This window comes from Branchiostoma lanceolatum, chromosome 4, assembly GCF_035083965.1.
Source record: "Branchiostoma lanceolatum isolate klBraLanc5 chromosome 4, klBraLanc5.hap2, whole genome shotgun sequence".
NCBI lineage: Eukaryota > Metazoa > Chordata > Leptocardii > Amphioxiformes > Branchiostomatidae > Branchiostoma > Branchiostoma lanceolatum.
In genome coordinates, this window is record NC_089725.1 from 25,284,900 (window position 1) to 25,302,271 (window position 17,372).

The window sequence follows — 17,372 nt, forward strand, 5'->3', positions numbered from 1 at the left end:
ATTGATCATAAGTTATAATTTTTCATTTATTAAAACTATTTCTCAATATCAATACATATATTACATGGCAAAAGGTAATTTTGTTGCTTAAATTATAGTACTAGATCAAAGAAAGGGGTGCATTGCATAAAATGAGCTAGCCTGAGTGTCATCCTGTTTCAATTCCAGGCTCTACCTTTGGTGAAGGTAGAGCCTGGAACTGAAACAGGATGACACTCAGGCTAAAAATGAGCCATACAAAGCTGAAATTTGAATTATCCATTATTTATTATTTGTCAAAGTTTGTGTTATATTGTTATCTTCACCCCAGACTATTTGCAAAAAAAAATTTGTTTTTTTCGCCCTGTCACTCCAATTTTTTTTTAAATCCGAGAAGCGACGAATTAAATTGATGTGGCCTAATTCTGGGAGGTAAAATGCATGGTTTTCCATCTTTTCACAGACATAGCGACAATCACAATGTTGTATATAGAATACTAGAAATGTATTATGTATTGTAGAGCTACATCCATTGCTCTCTTATCAGCTATTGATGCATAGGTTTAGTTGAAAAAATCTTAAAACAAAAAGAGTAAATATCAACTTTTAAACTTTGTATGCATAATACTTTGATGTTCTTGTGTATTTTGATTCACCAAAATGGTTAGACTTAAGGACACTTTTAGCAATCGTCTAAGAAATCATTTGAAAGGGGTGCCAAATCTCATGTATTTCCAAGAAGCGTCCTATTCAAACCTCCCCGCAGCAAAGGGGTTTGGGACACAAACCCCCTTGTTGTTGTCCTCCTTCCGTCCGCCATTGCATAATACGCGGCCAGATAGCCTTACGTCCATTGTTATTGTTGAATGAAGGACAGGTAATTCTGTGCGGACAGGTGTGTCTGGAGGGCAATATGAGAAGCAGGTGTAATGCCCTTTTCATGAGGACAAAGTATATGCAAGAAAGTGAAAGTAACCATCTTAGATCTCTAACTGTGTTTCCATCTCACTTGCTACTTTGTGACCCTTTGTTGCGGACGTTGTCGGGCGAAGGCGTGAGGAAAAATCGCTGGCATATTCGGGAGTTTTCTACCCTCTGTCTTTCCCGCCCGGAAGTGCGTCTCCTAGAAACGTCATAGATAAACAACGTGAAACGGAAGTTCCACCTCTTTGACGTCATTCGTACCGCCCGGCCAATGTGTCTACGTTAGGACCGCACTGATTGGATCGGGTGTTCCTTTGAAGAGAACAAAGAAATTCGTTTCTGACTGTGGCTAGTTATTATACACATGTTGTGATATGTCTTTGTTGTGAACCCTCTACAGTGATAACCTTTAGTTATATGATCATTCAAAGCTTTATAACTTGTCCTTTGATTTTGTTTTAGTGGCTAGCTGGGGCCTTGAGGGCTTTTGATATATATTCAGTGCCCTTGCGTTGCATGCAAAGAAACTGACATTCTCGTATCGTGAATTAAGTGTATGATTGTGTATGGTCCGGAAAAGATAGAAAATCAGTCCTTTTACCAACATTGAAATCCGAAGGTTAACCTAATAGTCATACTCTCAACATATGTTTCAGGTAGGGGGCAAACAACCGCCTGTGATGTTATCCGACGGGTAACATCACAATGACTACCTCGAAAACATCTAAAATTGCATGTTGTTAATAACCGCTTTGACTCATTCTTGTCATCTCTCTTCATTGAACAACTCTTAAGATTGATCATAACCATAATTTTACCCGGTGGGTCTACAATTATGATGAACCTCTGATCATCACAGAGGGCCACTTTCACGTTTCAAACCGGGCGGTTGTCGCTGGCCAATGGTGAGGCGCGTACCATGTGGCTTGGCCCATGCAGCGCAGCCGGCCTCACGTGAGACCCGTCCGTCAAGGAAAGTCCCTCCTGTCGCCTCGGGCCAGCCAGAACACAAGCGGAAGCCGCCGAAACAGCATACAACGATCCATGGTGCCGATGTACGGGCAACTTCTCACCGAAACTACACTCAAGTAGTAAGTATTGCTTAGTTATGTTTGAGCGATGTGTAGTTTGAAGTGTTGGCGTGTGATTTGGGTTAGTTTTGGCGTTAGTTCGCTCGGTTTGACGTTATTTTGTTGGGCTCGCTGTGTCTGCCATTCAAACTACACTGGCGCCCGTGTTTGAGTCACATCGTCTGTCCCACTATTTCCTGCTCAACTTTCTCAGAAATCGGAACGTTCTGGACACTTTCCAGTGGCGGGATGTTTGCGTTGGCTCTCCTGTGGTACAACCTTGTTTACTTCGATGAAAATATTCCATATACTGTACTTCGGGAATTCAGGGTTTAGGAGCAGATTTCGGGTTGGGTTGGGAATGACATTGGAATTTTAGAGACTTGCCTGGAGCTCTTGTGTTGGGATGGTTGCAGCGCTATTGTGCAATTTGTAGGTTTCCCCTTCCCGATTTATTCCATTCATAATGTAGCGGGGATCGAAATTGTGCGAGTAGGTAAAAGTTACACTTGTTCTGGGGTGATGGCGATGTCTTCGGGCACGTTAACAGGTTCACCTCAGCTGTTTTCGCCAAGCCGGTAGGCTGGTTTTTCCAGCGCGCGGCGGTTCTTTTGGCCTTGACACGGGAAGGTTGTCACGTACGGTGCGGCGGGTATTTTCCACCGCTGCACCACTTTCTAGACATGACTTCCGCCGCTATATACCGACGTCCTCGCGAGGTCCCATAGCTATACTCTGGTTTTTAAAACTGCCTGACCTAATTTTACTGATCACTCTCATCACCTGGTTTAAAATGCCGGGAGCCAGTTGTACAGACAACACCCAGGGCGTTCCCGGCCGCGACCGGGATAATTTATGCCGCTTGGACAGGGAGCGATGCTTCTTCATAAACATGCCCGCCTTTTACACATGCCTTTATCTGATTCTGCTGCTACTGTTGCAGCAAATTTGACGCGATTTCCTCCGCCCGTGCTTCGCACGCGGGAAATTCATGTTGATGTTTTCCTGGGGCGAGGGTAGATAATTTACTTTTCCCCCAAGCCTCTCATGAGAGTTGTGTGGTAAACAACTCCGCCCTGCCACACTCTGCCTCCCGTTGTACAACTCTGCTATCTGCAAGTGAATTGTATCTAAACGGTTTATTATCCGCGAGCTAATTGTTCTTTAGTTCATTTTCAATTGGGTAACCAGAAGAATTATTATCTGTTGGAAAGATTGCCTGGGATAAGAAGGTAATCCGAGCCTGGTTTGTAAATGTTGTGTGAAATCAGTGCAGATGGTTGGGGTTAGGAGGACCCAGTGTCTGTTTATTGAGGCCACCGCTCAGGACTCGCGAGCTTGCTGGCTTCACGTCCAATTAGAAAGTCTGCAGCATTCCGCAGCTAAAGAATGAGCAGTGTGGAATATCTTGAAGTTTTGTGCTGCCATTTGATTTGTTGAACATGTGTGGCTTCCCGAGGCCTCTTTTATTCAAAATGTAATATTCATGATTAAGGTCTTTTGTAATGCACTCCACACATCAACATACTGATTCAGTAGTCCACATTTGTTTGTGGGCAATGTTCAGGGCTGTACACAGCGCGTGTTGTTTCGTCATGTTTCTTACCAAGTTGAATTTTGTGAAATGAGAAAACGTTCAAACCAGAATTGCTAATCGAAGCCCTAGTATTCCCAGGACAGTGTGAATCACTGAGAAAAATTTGAATATTCATAATCGTGAACTTTCCCACAAACCACGACTGCAGGCATAAATTCAGTACGATGGTTCCCACAGTGCCGACCTGAAAACAGCTTTCACTACAGATAGCAACCATATCATCCTTTTTAAAAAAGAAAATTATGGACAATTAAAATGAAATTATGATAGCTGACTACTATTTGATCTGTGGCAGATACTGCATAGATTACTTCAGTGTTTGTAGAAAACCAAAAATAAGTCAAGATGTATGGGTTAGTGCCGGGAACAGTGCTGATAAATTTCCTTAAGTTGCTCATTTTTGTTTACTTGTGGTGTACATGAACACACATGTCCCTTACACAGGTAGTTACATAAGATGTCTGACAAAACTGCTGAGTTAATGTTTAGGGGTTAACTACATGGGACATGTCCAAGCTTGTTATATTTGTGCTGTCTCAAGTTTTCACTAAAATTTCAGTTTGAAAGTGCTGGGATTGAAATAACTGTACTTAAGGTATTTCTAAGATGGTAGGTTCAAGTCTGTGTATGAAGTATTACAAGCAGTTTGGTTCACTTGGTGTTTTTATTTAGATAAAAGTACCTATTTTACCTCTGCCAAGGAAGGGTATGTTTCTACAAAGATTTCTTGGTTCACTTGGGTTGTTGATAAGATAATGTAAAAAGTTGTTAATGAATTTCATTATTTGGGGTTGGATAGACCTTGGTCTAAGGAACAAGTCATTAGTAAATTTTTGATCAGAATTTTGTAAGGATGTTAACATGACATTCTGGTATACATGTGATATTCAATCTGTTGTACCCTTCCAGTTGTGGATTTCAAAGTGTTTTCTCCGTAGGACAGTTTGTCCATTTTATTGTGTTGTGTTGTGTTGCTTGAAAAAAGCTGTTCTGACAGAGGGTCTAGAACAGGCAAAAATGAATACTACTAGTATCTGCTGTCTTGAATGTTCTGCTCTATTGTGTGAAGAATTGGTACTCAAGAACCTCTTTCTCAATGCTGTGCTCTGTCTCATACCTGACACAAGTGGGTCATTCTACATGCTAGGTGGATTTTTTTTTGGTTATGAAACATGCTTATTTTTTTCTTGTGTTAAGTCAACGTGTTATGAAACATGTTGACATGAATACGCAATATTTGTATGGAGGAAATGCTGTGAATGGGTACCATATTGCCTGTCCTGTTATTTTCTTTCCTGGCTACGCCAGGTCCCTCTCACCTTGCAGGTCCAAAGTCCAGTACCTGATGTAATCATATGCCAAGAAACCTGCTTAGGTTGCACATCTCCTGGCTTTCCCCTATTGCACAAAAGCATTGAAATAGTGCACCCCATAACATGTCAAAGGTCAGCAGTGGGCTTCCCTTCCTGAAAAACAACACAGGAAAAACAAGTGTGTTTTTGTTGCTGACACATCACTGTTTTTGTTGTAGCTTGTATTGTGGGGAAAGGTCACCACCAACGCATTAGAAACTCAGAAACAGAATCAATTTTATGGGGACCAATGCTTTACACCTTTGAAGTCTTGTAAATCCATTAGAGCAGAGATTACCAACAAGTAGATGCTATTTTCCACGGCTTTGTGTTTTACTTGTTGCTACAATTTGGAGGTTAATCCATGCCCCTAACACAAGGTTTACTTACTGATGTTAGACCACTGTGTAGTACTTGACAGTCAGCTGCAGTCACTAGTGTTGAGTAGCCGGGTGTCTAAAGGGTGAACAACCCGGTTTGTATGCAGAGAGGGAAGGTTAAAATTTTTCCTGGTTAGCAGGGATTCTTGGGATTCCAAGCTGGTTGTACAGCACACTTAGGACGCCAGTGAAGCCTTCTTGTCCTCATTTGCTGCATGTAACGTATCATGAATGTTCAGTACAGAGTACTATCCAATCAGTCTGATCTGCTTCAAACCATATATTTTTAGATCTATATCAGTAACTGTGACCTTGCAGATTTGCAAACTGGCCTTTTCATCCAAGTTGGCTTTATAATAGATCGTTCTAATGCGAGATAGAGTTGCTGTGGGGCTGCATATACTTCAGGTGGCATCAGGGTATGTGTGTGTGCAAGGATTTGGTACTGCTGTTGTCAGTCCTGTGGCACTTTGCCAGCTCCTGGTTTTTGCAACATATGGCTTCCCCTTAGAACTGTACCTTTAAAAATGAAACCTCGTATGACAAAAAATGGTAGGAAGTGAGACTTTTTCTGGAGTGAAATGTCCTGTTGTATCTGTTCTGTAGAGGTAGCCCAAACAGGAATGGTCAAAAATGCAGGGTCAACGGAAGGAAGGCCTGTAATTTTCTTGTTTTCCATGTTTGCAACCTTCTCTGATCATCATCATAGCTTGTCGCAATGTATGATTACACCACAGTGACACCACAGTGACATCACCCACCCACTGCCCATAAAAGGGCAGGGAGAGATGCCACCCTGGATTGTGTAGGACAGGTTTTCCTCCCCCTGATGATGTCATGCAATCTGCCTGGATCAGGAATGAACTGCACTGCCTGGGTGTTGGCATTTACTCTCACTATTTTGTAACAAAGGGAAGGAAGGTTAGAGTGGACCTGCTTTGGAGCACATACAGTACTCCTGCAGATTTGGTATGGCATTGTCCCAGCATATTTTTTTTTCATGTTTTATTCATTATTGCCTCCTCGTTACAAGGACATCAAGACAGGGTGATATGGAAATTCAAGCAGATTTTGTGGAATTAATGAGACATCATTCAAATGTAGTAGCTTTTAGCTGGGTTAAGTTAGTCTGGTTCTTGGTCCATTCTTTTATGAAATGCATGTACTTGGTTTATTTCTCCATGGTGGGAAGTTTTGCTGCCGTTTTTCGTACACAGTGGTATAATATGGTCACTATTTTCAATGATACAAAATGCTGGTATGCACTTTTGTACAACATTTAAGCCACCTTTTTTTCTTCTTTTTGCCAATATCATGGTTATTTCACCTTTTTTTTTACTGTATTCCATTTTCTGGCACCAAGTGTTACATTTTTGCATGGCTAAAAGTATTTGTTAAATCCATGTCTCCTTTTAGATGATGGAACTGTGAAATGCTGTGGATTTTTATTTTCCATATGTGCTGGGTCTTCTTTCAGAGTAGATTTTGAAATTCATCACTGCATTTTTTTGCATATCATTTACGTATGGTAATAGTGGACACTGCACACCTATTCCACTGAGTGATATTTTCTGCGCAATTAGGGTAATTATTGTATTTTTCATACAATGTTGTCTTCTGGCTTTCCTTACCAATGTTTCACTCTTCCAGGTCTGCATGTTAGGCGGTGATCGAAGAGGAACAAAGCGAAAGCTAACCACAATGACAGACGACCCAGACGACCAGGCTGACCACAAGACCCAGGGTCTTTCCTATGCAGCAGAGCGACAGTCCTGCTTCCGAATATCCCTGGTCAAGTTGCAGGCAGCTCAGCGGCTGATAGAGCCCAGCTTGAGAAGATCAGTTCTCATCTGCAACACACTCAAACATATAGAGGACGAACTGAGAGCAGAGGGAGAACTGGGCCTGCTGCACAGCGCGTATGCCTTTGCAACTAGTGGCAACACACCAGCCTGTGCGCCGCCCACTCCCATCAGGCAACCGGAGCCCATGCCACTGACTCTTAACGAATCTGCAGCTGAAGACATTGCTTCTTACATAGAGGACCTGAACAATGACTCTGTGCAGAAGGAGGAAGGAAGAAGGAAGACAACAAACAAGCTCGGCTGTGCCACTGTAAACCAAAGTACAGGGTCAGCGACAGAGACGGCCAAGGAGAACTCTCCTAGCTGTATGACCCTGACCAACACGCAGCTCCGGATACAGTCCAACTCCCTGGGCGCAAACACGGTGCAGTCGGACTCCATCAACCTGGACGAAATCTTCTCAGACCTTGACAATTCGCTGTACGACCTCGACTTCCTCACGCCATACACCGCAAACATCAAACTCACGCCTCTTAGCGAGGATGACGTCTCCAACTCATTCAGCAGCGCCAGCTTCACAACACACCAAGTAACAACCAACCAGACCTGTCGACAGAACGAAGAGTGGAATGAACTGGACCATATAATGGAGGTGCTTGTCGGCATGTAGCCTGTCTTTCCACGGTGCACACAGAGAGCAAAATTTTGATACCAGAGAGTTCTATATTTTGGATGGTACAAAGTATTTATAAGTGCCTGACAAGATGCCAGAAGCTATTGTTGTGGGAAGGAACAGGTGCAGGGTTAGCACTTGAGGACTGTAGGTTAGAGGTCACCCCTGCATCTGTACCCTCCCCTTTGGAAGGACAAATGTAAGTTATTACTCTATTTATTGGAAAGAGTGAGTATGAAACTGCAATGGGAAGTGTATTTGAGAGTGCAAGTGTATTTGCCAGTGAGAAGTATTTTATATATATTATATATATATATATGAGAGGCTATTTCTATCAAGTCTACTGTATGAAAGGATGGTTGAAGAGGTGATGTGTGTGTTGCTCCCATGTCCGAAAATGGGACAACAAGAAACTTCCTTGGCTCTGAGAACCAGAGACTGTGGATCAGTCAACTCCCTTCCTCCAGGATCTAGTCTTGCACAGAAATTATCAACCTTAGTCCCCTTATCACGGATTACATAAGGCATCAAACCTGAAGCAAAAGTGTCTTAAAGTTATACGGGGAAGAACACCCCTGTACTGCCTTGTTCAGAGGCCTTTGGTAGGAAGGTATGGAATGTCTTCATTTTGGATGATAAGGGGACTTGGTCATTTAGTATGTAAATGTGCAAAATCAGTTGCTTTATCGTGTTGCCACAAATTTTAGTGCATGTGTCAGTAAATATGTCTTTGGGCCTGCTATTAAATCAGGCCACTGATGAAGGGCTCAAAGCCATGACCTGCTTGGTCACCAAAATATGTCTCAACTACAACTTCAATGTCTCACACAAAATGTCATTGGAACTCTTCTCCGCTCTGTTCCACTTAAATATTTGTGGTCGATTTTGGCAGCTGAAATGAATGTCCATGGTGGACAAATTCCGTAGACTACTAATCCAGATGTGTATGTCTGTAGATACATAGATAGATATTGTGAAAAGCATCGAGTAGCCATGCTAAGATAGATAAAGGACAGGGAAGGGTGATCGTACCCTTACCTGGTGCCAAAGGCGCATCCAATGACGTTCATGGCAAGTCCATGTTCTGAGGAGAGAAGAGATTTGAAGAAAACCAATTGTTATCACCAAATGCAATGTCGTCTGATTTTCCTGGTCCTGCGGCTGGAGGGCTGAGTCACAGAAAATATCTTCTCCACAAACAATCTTTACTTAGATCCGACTACCTTCAGAGTGAGTCAAGATTTGGCGTTATGTCAAGATTGGGAACAAAGGTGTTTCTATTTTTGTACTTGAACTGGGTTAAGACTGTTTAGAGACTGGAACATTCCTGGAGTTAGACGTGGAAAGGGACACCTTAGTATGGAAACACAGTTTAGCATTCGTTGAATGCTCGTATAGTGTAAAAAGAGACATGTTGCAGTACAATGGAAAGTTGACAAGCTATTTATTGCTGAAATGTACTTCTCTAAATCCAAAGAGAAAATATTGGTCCAGCTTTGTTAGAACACTATTTAGTGTTATGTACGATATACCATGAGTTTTCATTGTAAGTCTTGATTCATGTGGGCATGGAAAGTCAGAGGCAGTACAATTTTGAGGAAGCTAAAGCCAAAGAAAACAAGGAATCAAATTAGCATCGGGAGGTTTGGTACTGTAAGATTCACTGGAAAAACCCTCTTGGTGATGAAAATTTGAATTCTGAAAAGATATCAGAAACAGGATTTTCAGTCGTCCAAAATAATGGACGTGGAAGTGGCCTTCAGACTGTTTACAGACTGAGAACTGAACTCAGAACATGTGAACTTTTGTAAGTTCCTTCGTGATGATTCATGGTGTGATGTAATCTGTAATAATTTCCTCCCCGTGCCAAGACTCCACTCTCCTGCCTGCACGAACAGGAAAACAACCCAGTGATGATCCTCCTATCAGCTGATTGTATCTGCATATAACTCAAGAAACTGTCAGCCTATGCTTTGGGTTGGGTTGACCAAAATATTTGCAATAAGGCTGACAGTTTTTCCTGTCAGATCTGACAAGACAGTCCCCAATCTTGCATACTGGTCACTATGTCAGATAGATTCGCCCTAAGGCTTGGGGACACCTTCCATTGCATTGTCTGCACATGTATTGTGCTCTTCTTCAGAGCAAACATGACAAGAAGTCAGACTTAGGAGGCCATGAGGGTTCCTTACGATGAAATTGTTGTATATGGTTAAAGAATAGAATAGGAACAAACTATTTATCATTGTTAGGATGGTCTGTCCGATTTTTTAGTATCACATTATCTATTTGTGAAGAGATTATCATATATCTGAATGTGTAAATGCCTTGAGACAATATGCACAGTTTTGTTTTTAAACTGTTCTGTCGAAAACTTGTATGTATCAAAAAGTTTCTGAATTTCTTGAAATGTAATCTGTCCTTTGCACTTTTTATAATTTTGTACATTCTAAATTTGATTAAGATTATTTATACATTTGTAAATATGAATTGTGACATAGAGTGAATGTTACACACTGTCTTAAACTGTTCTGTAAGCTGTTGCTATCATCTATGCCGGGCTACATGTAATCCAATTTCATTGCTTGGTTGTCATGTCTTCTGAATGTCATCTCAGTGCAAAAAAAGTACTTACCTGTCATTGTAAAGCCCACAGTCATGAAGGATATGTTAGGGTTGTTCTGTTTAGATTTTTGGTAAGAAATTTTTAGCCTGGGTGACATCCTTGTTAGTTAGTCAAATGACTCAAATGATATGGGCAATGACCCAGTAAACTAGCTGGGATGGGACCCAGGCTAGGAACTCTTTATCAAAATACAGCATTGTAGGACTTCAATTCCTCCAAACAAATGCCAACTTCTGTGCAGGTAGCTTTTCCAACATGAGAGTGTCTGTGCGTACAGAACAAAATTGACATCTATGCAGTGCATGCAAGTGACGACTTAGCAAGTTTCATATTACAAGTAAGGCAGAAATTGATGATAGATACGTAAGCTGCACATTTGCACTGCAAGACCAAGCAGCACTTGCTGTAACATTATTTAGTACATTCTATTGTCAGCTCTTAACCTGGGTACTATCCTGGTTAGTTAATACTGTCTCCAATAGCCACAGCATCATCCAAGTACTGTGAATGTCGGAGCCTAACCGGGATGGTACCCAGCCTAGCCAGCTCTTACATTCCTGAACCAAAGAAGCAGACACATGTGTAATACCTGCAAGAAGCTCTCTGGTGTAACATTACTGTTAAAAATGTGTACTTGTTTCCTTGCTTCACATTTGCAGCTGGGCCCTGCAAAGGAAGGAACGTGATTTGACATGGATATCTATTGTTAAGCCATGTTTATTTGTCAAAAGGATGTTCCATCATACTCCTTGTCACATGACTATGTTGCACAGAGTTATGTATACCCCGATGTGGAGTTGATTGTGAAGAATGATCATGGAATACATGTAATTGGAAACTATAGGAAGGAGCAATATGTTATCACTAGGCATTATCACCCACTTGGCCATGGGTTACAATAACCCCACAACTTTTTGTAACTTTCTTCCAATTTTCTGTCAAAGGCTCACAAATGGGCAGCCTTAAATGAAATACATGTATGTTATGTTGAGAGCAAGCAATTGTTATATTCAAATGCAATATCCAGGGAAGACTACTGTACCAAGTACATGTATGTCATGCTTTGTGTAATGTGGTTGTTCTTTCAACATTTGTGTTTTGCTAAAGCAACCTGTAATTCTACAAACAAGTGCATTTCAACTTCTTGTATCTGAACCGTGAAACCTTTCTCACCTTGCCGCTCAGATAGTTGGATAAAAAGTAAATGACATTCAGTGATGGAGTAGATAAAAGTCTTTTGTATCCTAAAGGGAAAGATAGCTGTTGATTGTTGTCAGCGTCGTTCCCACTGGCCAGTGCAGCAACAGGGCCAGTCTATGCAGAACCCAAATGTGTTTGTGTTGCAGCTATGAATATATGATATCCTTTTTTTCTCAATAAATTTCGTCCAAAGGCTTAATAGACATGCGTTTGTTCTTTTTTAGACGTTCGGTTTCAAATGTAAGATAGCGTATCTGCTGTGGACAGAAAATCAGCCAGACTCAAGACGTTGTGGTGACTTTTAAAAAATAATGAAGAGTTTAATACAGTTCACAATAACAATTTATATAAGATCGAGATGACATAAGTGAAGTGCCTGCAATTGCCAGTTGATTTCTTGAAACAAGAATTTCGAGTGGTTCGTTATGCAACAGAGAGAACACCCCGAAGCCAGAACTCAGTCATTCAAGTCTTATTAGAACCGCCCACACTTTTTGGGATCGCGCCACCTGTGCAAATCCTCACCCCACTGTCGCCATGGCGACGTCCATGGATCTTCCCACCGCAGGCGACCAACTCAAACACTGTCAGGCTGCCAGCAGTGTTCACGTGGCACTGCTGGTGGGTGCCTGGTCTCTGCCGCTGACAGGTGCACGTTCTGACAGCTGGGGACAGCCCAGGGTTCATACGGAGGTGGAGGAATAATGACTTGAGGAGCCATGGTGGAATGTTGGGCGAAATGAGAGCCTCTGACCTTGACATTGTCCTAGACACCGGAGCAAAGAGCCGGGAATATCTGGAATGGCGTTTCGGCCGAATTGATTCTAAACTACGAGTCTTGATAAAGAATAATCATGTGTTTGACCTTGCTTTGAGCGATTCCATTTGGAATGTCTGAGAGGGGAGAAGCAAGCGTTGACATAAGGTTAACGTTACAGTTAAAAAACATAACGTTACAGTATAAGGATGGATACTGTACTGGATCTGTGATACATTAAGTCATACATGTACTGTAGAATGCATATGAGAGGGATGGAGTAAACACCGAAGGAAGACGGGAAGAAGCAAGTTCCTGGGACTTGTTATCCATTGTGCGGAGCATATATGTCAAACATAAGAAAATTTCATGACAATACATTCAGAGGTTCTTGAGTTATGCTGACCGCAAATATCCGGAAACACACACACAGACAGACACACCCAAAACTATACCTCCATTTTTTTCATGGAGGCAATTACACCATTGGCAATGGAAAACGAGTTTTATCCCGCGTGGGAGTCATTAAACAACCTTCCCTCCGTAGACGCCTAACAGTTATTTTTGTATGAACAATGCCCTCGTTGATATGCAAGTCACGTTGTATTTGTAGAGCGCAATAAAGAATGCTGCCAACGCCAGACCGAAGGTATTGTAATTGAAAACGAAGAAGGTCGAGGAGGAATCTGACTTTCACCAAGGAATTTCTTGCTTTCACCTGCCTCTTTAGTTCAAATCCACTATGCCCCCACACCCCACCGTCCAACTTAAAAATCATAAAAGCCGGGTTGGCTTGGTTTCCATATTGCCATTCCATTGGTACAATCGCAGCGATATTGTGAAGACATCTAGCGTAATCAATCAGAACTGCAGCTAGGAAAGTCCAGGTTGACAAAAAGAACTCTCCCGCCATGTAACCTCCATTAACATTAATCCGTCGGGTTACATAAATCCGCCACTTTGAAAAACAATGTGTTTGAGGGATCTCTAGTGAAGTTTCCCCCAGGTATGCACAGTTTAGATACCCAGGCGTGCATTATACTGAGGGACGTTGGGTTGGAGATCTGTTTGGACATATCTTTTCAGGGTGGCGGAATTATGTATCCTGGTAGAATTATGTTAGTATTTGTTAGACGTTCTGAAAGAGCACCGTTTAAAAGAAGCAAACCAGAAAGTTGAAAGAAGCACACCGGAAAATGCAGAGCGGCAGAAGAAAACACTTGAACGCGACGATGATCTAAAATGTTTGAGTGAGTGAGTGAGTGAGTGAGTGAGTGAGTGAGTGAGTGAGTGAGTGAGAGTGAGTGAGTGAGTGAGTGAGTGAGTGAGTGAGTGAGTGAGTGAGTGAGTGAGTGAGTGAGTGAGTGAGTGAGTGAGTGAACCAAAAAACGCAATTCATTCTCTTGACTACAGTTAGCTAATGACAAGAGCTACAGGAACCTGGTTAGATCAAGATGAGGATATAACTTAAGATTGTAAAGGAACGACCAGGCCCAAATGAAAATTTTCTTGACTCAAAAATGTTGAGGGGTCGTTGAGGACTAAGACGAATAGCTCCCTGTTCATGTGTTCAATTCACAACTGTGTTATTGTTTTCTTAACATGAAAAAGCGGCAGGGCGAATGTCCAGTCATGGTAGCAGAAGTCCATCAAGGGCGTGTCTCCTGAAACACCTGTCCGGCAAATGGCGGCAATGATCCGCGATGTGTATAGCTGAACTGTACTAGTCTATATCCCGTTCAAATCGCGTCTCATAACGATCCTCCCTCGTTACACGGCCGATTGCTTTGAATTATAATGGAGTGTCATTTTTTTATGTTGTAATATCTCTGTAATAAGGACGAATTGTGTTTTCCCAAACCAATGAAGACTAGGACTTGGACGAACTATAGTATCAAACACAGAGACACCTGACCGTGGTGACCAGAATAGATCTGTACAAGCTTTTCCCGCGGAGATTAACCCGGCATGTAACTGTCCCAACCTGCCTTGAAGACCCGATTCCGACAAAGCATACAGTACCACTCCGCGATGGAGAAGCTATAAGCCGTAATTCCATTCTACGTCAGCGAATACTCGTATTACAGCATTTCACGCGAGTGTTTACTCTAAACCGACAGTATCAAAACTGGCCGCGCTTGAAAAGAGATCGTGATTTCGTACCTTACAGTTGGACAGTTCTTTTACATCTTTAATTCTTTAACCCAAGTTCATCATGGAGAAGGAGACCTCTGAATGTTTCGAAGTCCAAGCATGTTTTTCTTCTTGCAATTCCTTCGTAGTGGGGGCGATGGAAAGTTTCTTCTACAGGTATGTCCTCTACAAGTGCGTTTTATGTCTGGTGAGGGGTGGGTACCGGTTCGAGAATGACCTGTGTTATGGCTTAGCGTTACTGATTTCTTGTGAATTGGATGAAGGCTTCATACAGCAAAATATTGGTCTGTTCGTGACGTGTCGAGGCGAGGAAAACACGAGAAATGAATTGTAGGTATTCTCAAAGCAGAATGCATTGTCAATCGTTGAAATCCAAACCGTGCGATGACCGTATGTTAAGGTAACACCAATGACATATTCCCACGCCGCTTACTGTAGGTTAGGTCTCCATGAAAGGTTTAACCAGTGTACAAATGCGAAATCATCCATTCCTGACAAAACACTTTTAATTGAACACTTTTGTCGCCACTTAGAAACTCCCTCACAGTAACGGTCCGATCAGAAGCTGACCCTATAGTGGTCCTTTCGACGGTCCCCTACAACTCCCCTTTCCCGCCAACAAAATGCTAATCTCTAAGCAGATGTAGAAAGGCTACTGTTTTGTACAAGGCTCGCTACTCGGGAGCTCGGGACGATTTTGACATCTGATTGGAGATGAACATATCGTGACGATGCTACTCCTTAATTTACGGTAGTGCGATTTCAGTATTGTTCACAAAGAAAAGTCTGAGAAGCTGGAGGTCCGTTGTTAAGTTTCTATGGGGCATTCTACACGCATGTCTTGGCCGCAGCCAAGAAGAGAGTCTCTTGCCTCAGCAAGGCACAGGGCGAGACTTTAACTCACTTTTATCTATCTCACCAACTTAGTTCAACCTTGTCCAGAATCTAAGGACGTGTTTACTTGTCTTCGAACTCAAAGTTGTCCAGAATTGTTGTTATTGACTAATCTAGAAAAAAGGGACAAGTCATATACGGCTCTTCAAAGTTAAGATTATAAATGCGATTAGATAAGTATATGTATATGTATATCAAAACTTTATCAATCGTTACTCCGTGACAGTAAAGCCAAACAACAATGTATGGTACATGTACGTATTACTCCAGGCTAGGTTCTTTTGTCGGACGCCGACCGTGGACGACGATCTTCGTCGTCGGGATTTTGGGAGCAGCTTGTGGAGTAGGCATGTCGCAGCTCGAGGTGGACACGGACCCGGTCCAGTTTGTTCCGCTGGGTTCTGCAGTCCTGAAGAACCAGGAGTGGCTGAAACAAGCCTTTCCGAGCGACTTCGTGTTCGAAAAAGTCTTGGTTGAGGCAGAGAATGTTCTTACACCCGAAGCGCTACATGCAGTAAGTTTACCCTGTCTTTTGACAAATGTCTCTTCGAAATTGCACCTTTGGTTTTCTTTGATACATGTTTACCAGATGCGTTGATGAAGGATAGACATCCTGGTAACAAGATACCAAAACAAACGGTTACTCAAGCAACTGGATAACATTTTGAAACAGTCAGACTTGTATATCAGACGGTTTGGCAACTAATCAGGTATCATCTCTGTCCTTCAGATGCTGAAAGTGGACCATAGGATTAGGAACATCTCAACTGACTCCATAGACTGGGAATCCCTCTGCTTTAAGTAAGGTCACATTGTGAAGGTTAACTATGGCGACTATTGCAGGGCTTCTCCAATCTCCATGTAGATGTACAAAATGTAGAGAGGCAAAATCGTACCATTTCTCAAGCTCACAGTACCGCAAAGCAATGGGCCTTTCTATCCCGGTGGCCCAGTGGATGCTGTCTTGGTCACCAAGCTGAAGCTAGCCCTCGATTCGGCCTTCGATTCACAGCCTTCGTTTCAGCCCTCGATTGGATTTTGCCGCCGATTCAGCCCTCGATAAGAGGGAATAGACAGAACATAGCAACCTATTCAGTTACCGATTCAAAAAACCTAGAATCTATGCCAGCTCTCTTACAACGAATACAAAAGGCAACACAAGGCTCAACTAGTACCAAATCACTCAACAAGGAGATATTTACTTGCAAATAATGTCGGAAAGGACATAATATCACGAAATCGGCATAAAATAATAGTGACAACTGACAAGGGACACTGGCCCTCGATTCGGCCGTCGATTGGATTTTATCTAGATGTGGCCCATGAACTTGAAATAGTAATTAGGATACGTTGAGATCTAGAGTACTTTATGCAAGTATCTAATTCAACTGGCGCATGGCCGGATTTGATGAACGAGCCACAGGGGGTCTAATCAAGCCCCGGTGAAGCTAGCCCTCGATTCGGGCATCGACTTGCCTGGGAAAGAAAGGCTTGCTGGACGGCTTGTAGCGATTTCTGTTGTTTATCTAGATGTGGCCCATGAACTTGAAATAGTAATTAGGATACGTTGAGATCTAGGGTACTTTATGCAAGTATCAAATTCAACTGGCCGGATCTTATGAACGAGCCACAGGGGGTCTCATCAAGCCCCGGTGAAGCTAGCCCTCGTTTCGGGCATCGACTTGCCTGGGAAAGAAAGGCTTGCTGGACGGCTTGTAGCGCTTTCTGCTGTTTATCTAAATGTGGCCCATGAATTTGAAATAGTAATTAGGATACATTAGGATCTAAAACACTTTATGGCGCATGGCCGGATTTGATGAACGAGCCACAGGGGGTCTCATCAAGCCCCGGTGAAGCTAGCCCTCGATTCGGGCATCGACTTGCCTGGGAAAGAAAGGCTTGCTGGACGGCTTGTAGCGCTTTCTGCTGTTTATCTAAATGTGGCCCATGAATTTGAAATA

The 17,372-nt window shown here is 42.5% G+C and overlaps 1 protein-coding gene across 1 annotated transcript; it reads left to right on the forward strand.

The window, feature by feature from the left end:
- The first annotated feature begins 1,790 nt into the window (after positions 1-1,790).
- On the forward strand, positions 1,791-11,805 carry LOC136433635 (cell division cycle-associated protein 4-like). Its single transcript, XM_066426038.1, has 2 exons — positions 1,791-1,994; positions 6,953-11,805. The coding sequence occupies exons 1-2, from the start codon at positions 1,806-1,808 to the stop codon at positions 7,775-7,777; spliced, it is 1,014 nt and encodes a 337-aa protein (XP_066282135.1). The 5' UTR covers positions 1,791-1,805; the 3' UTR covers positions 7,778-11,805.
- The last annotated feature ends 5,567 nt before the right edge of the window (positions 11,806-17,372 follow it).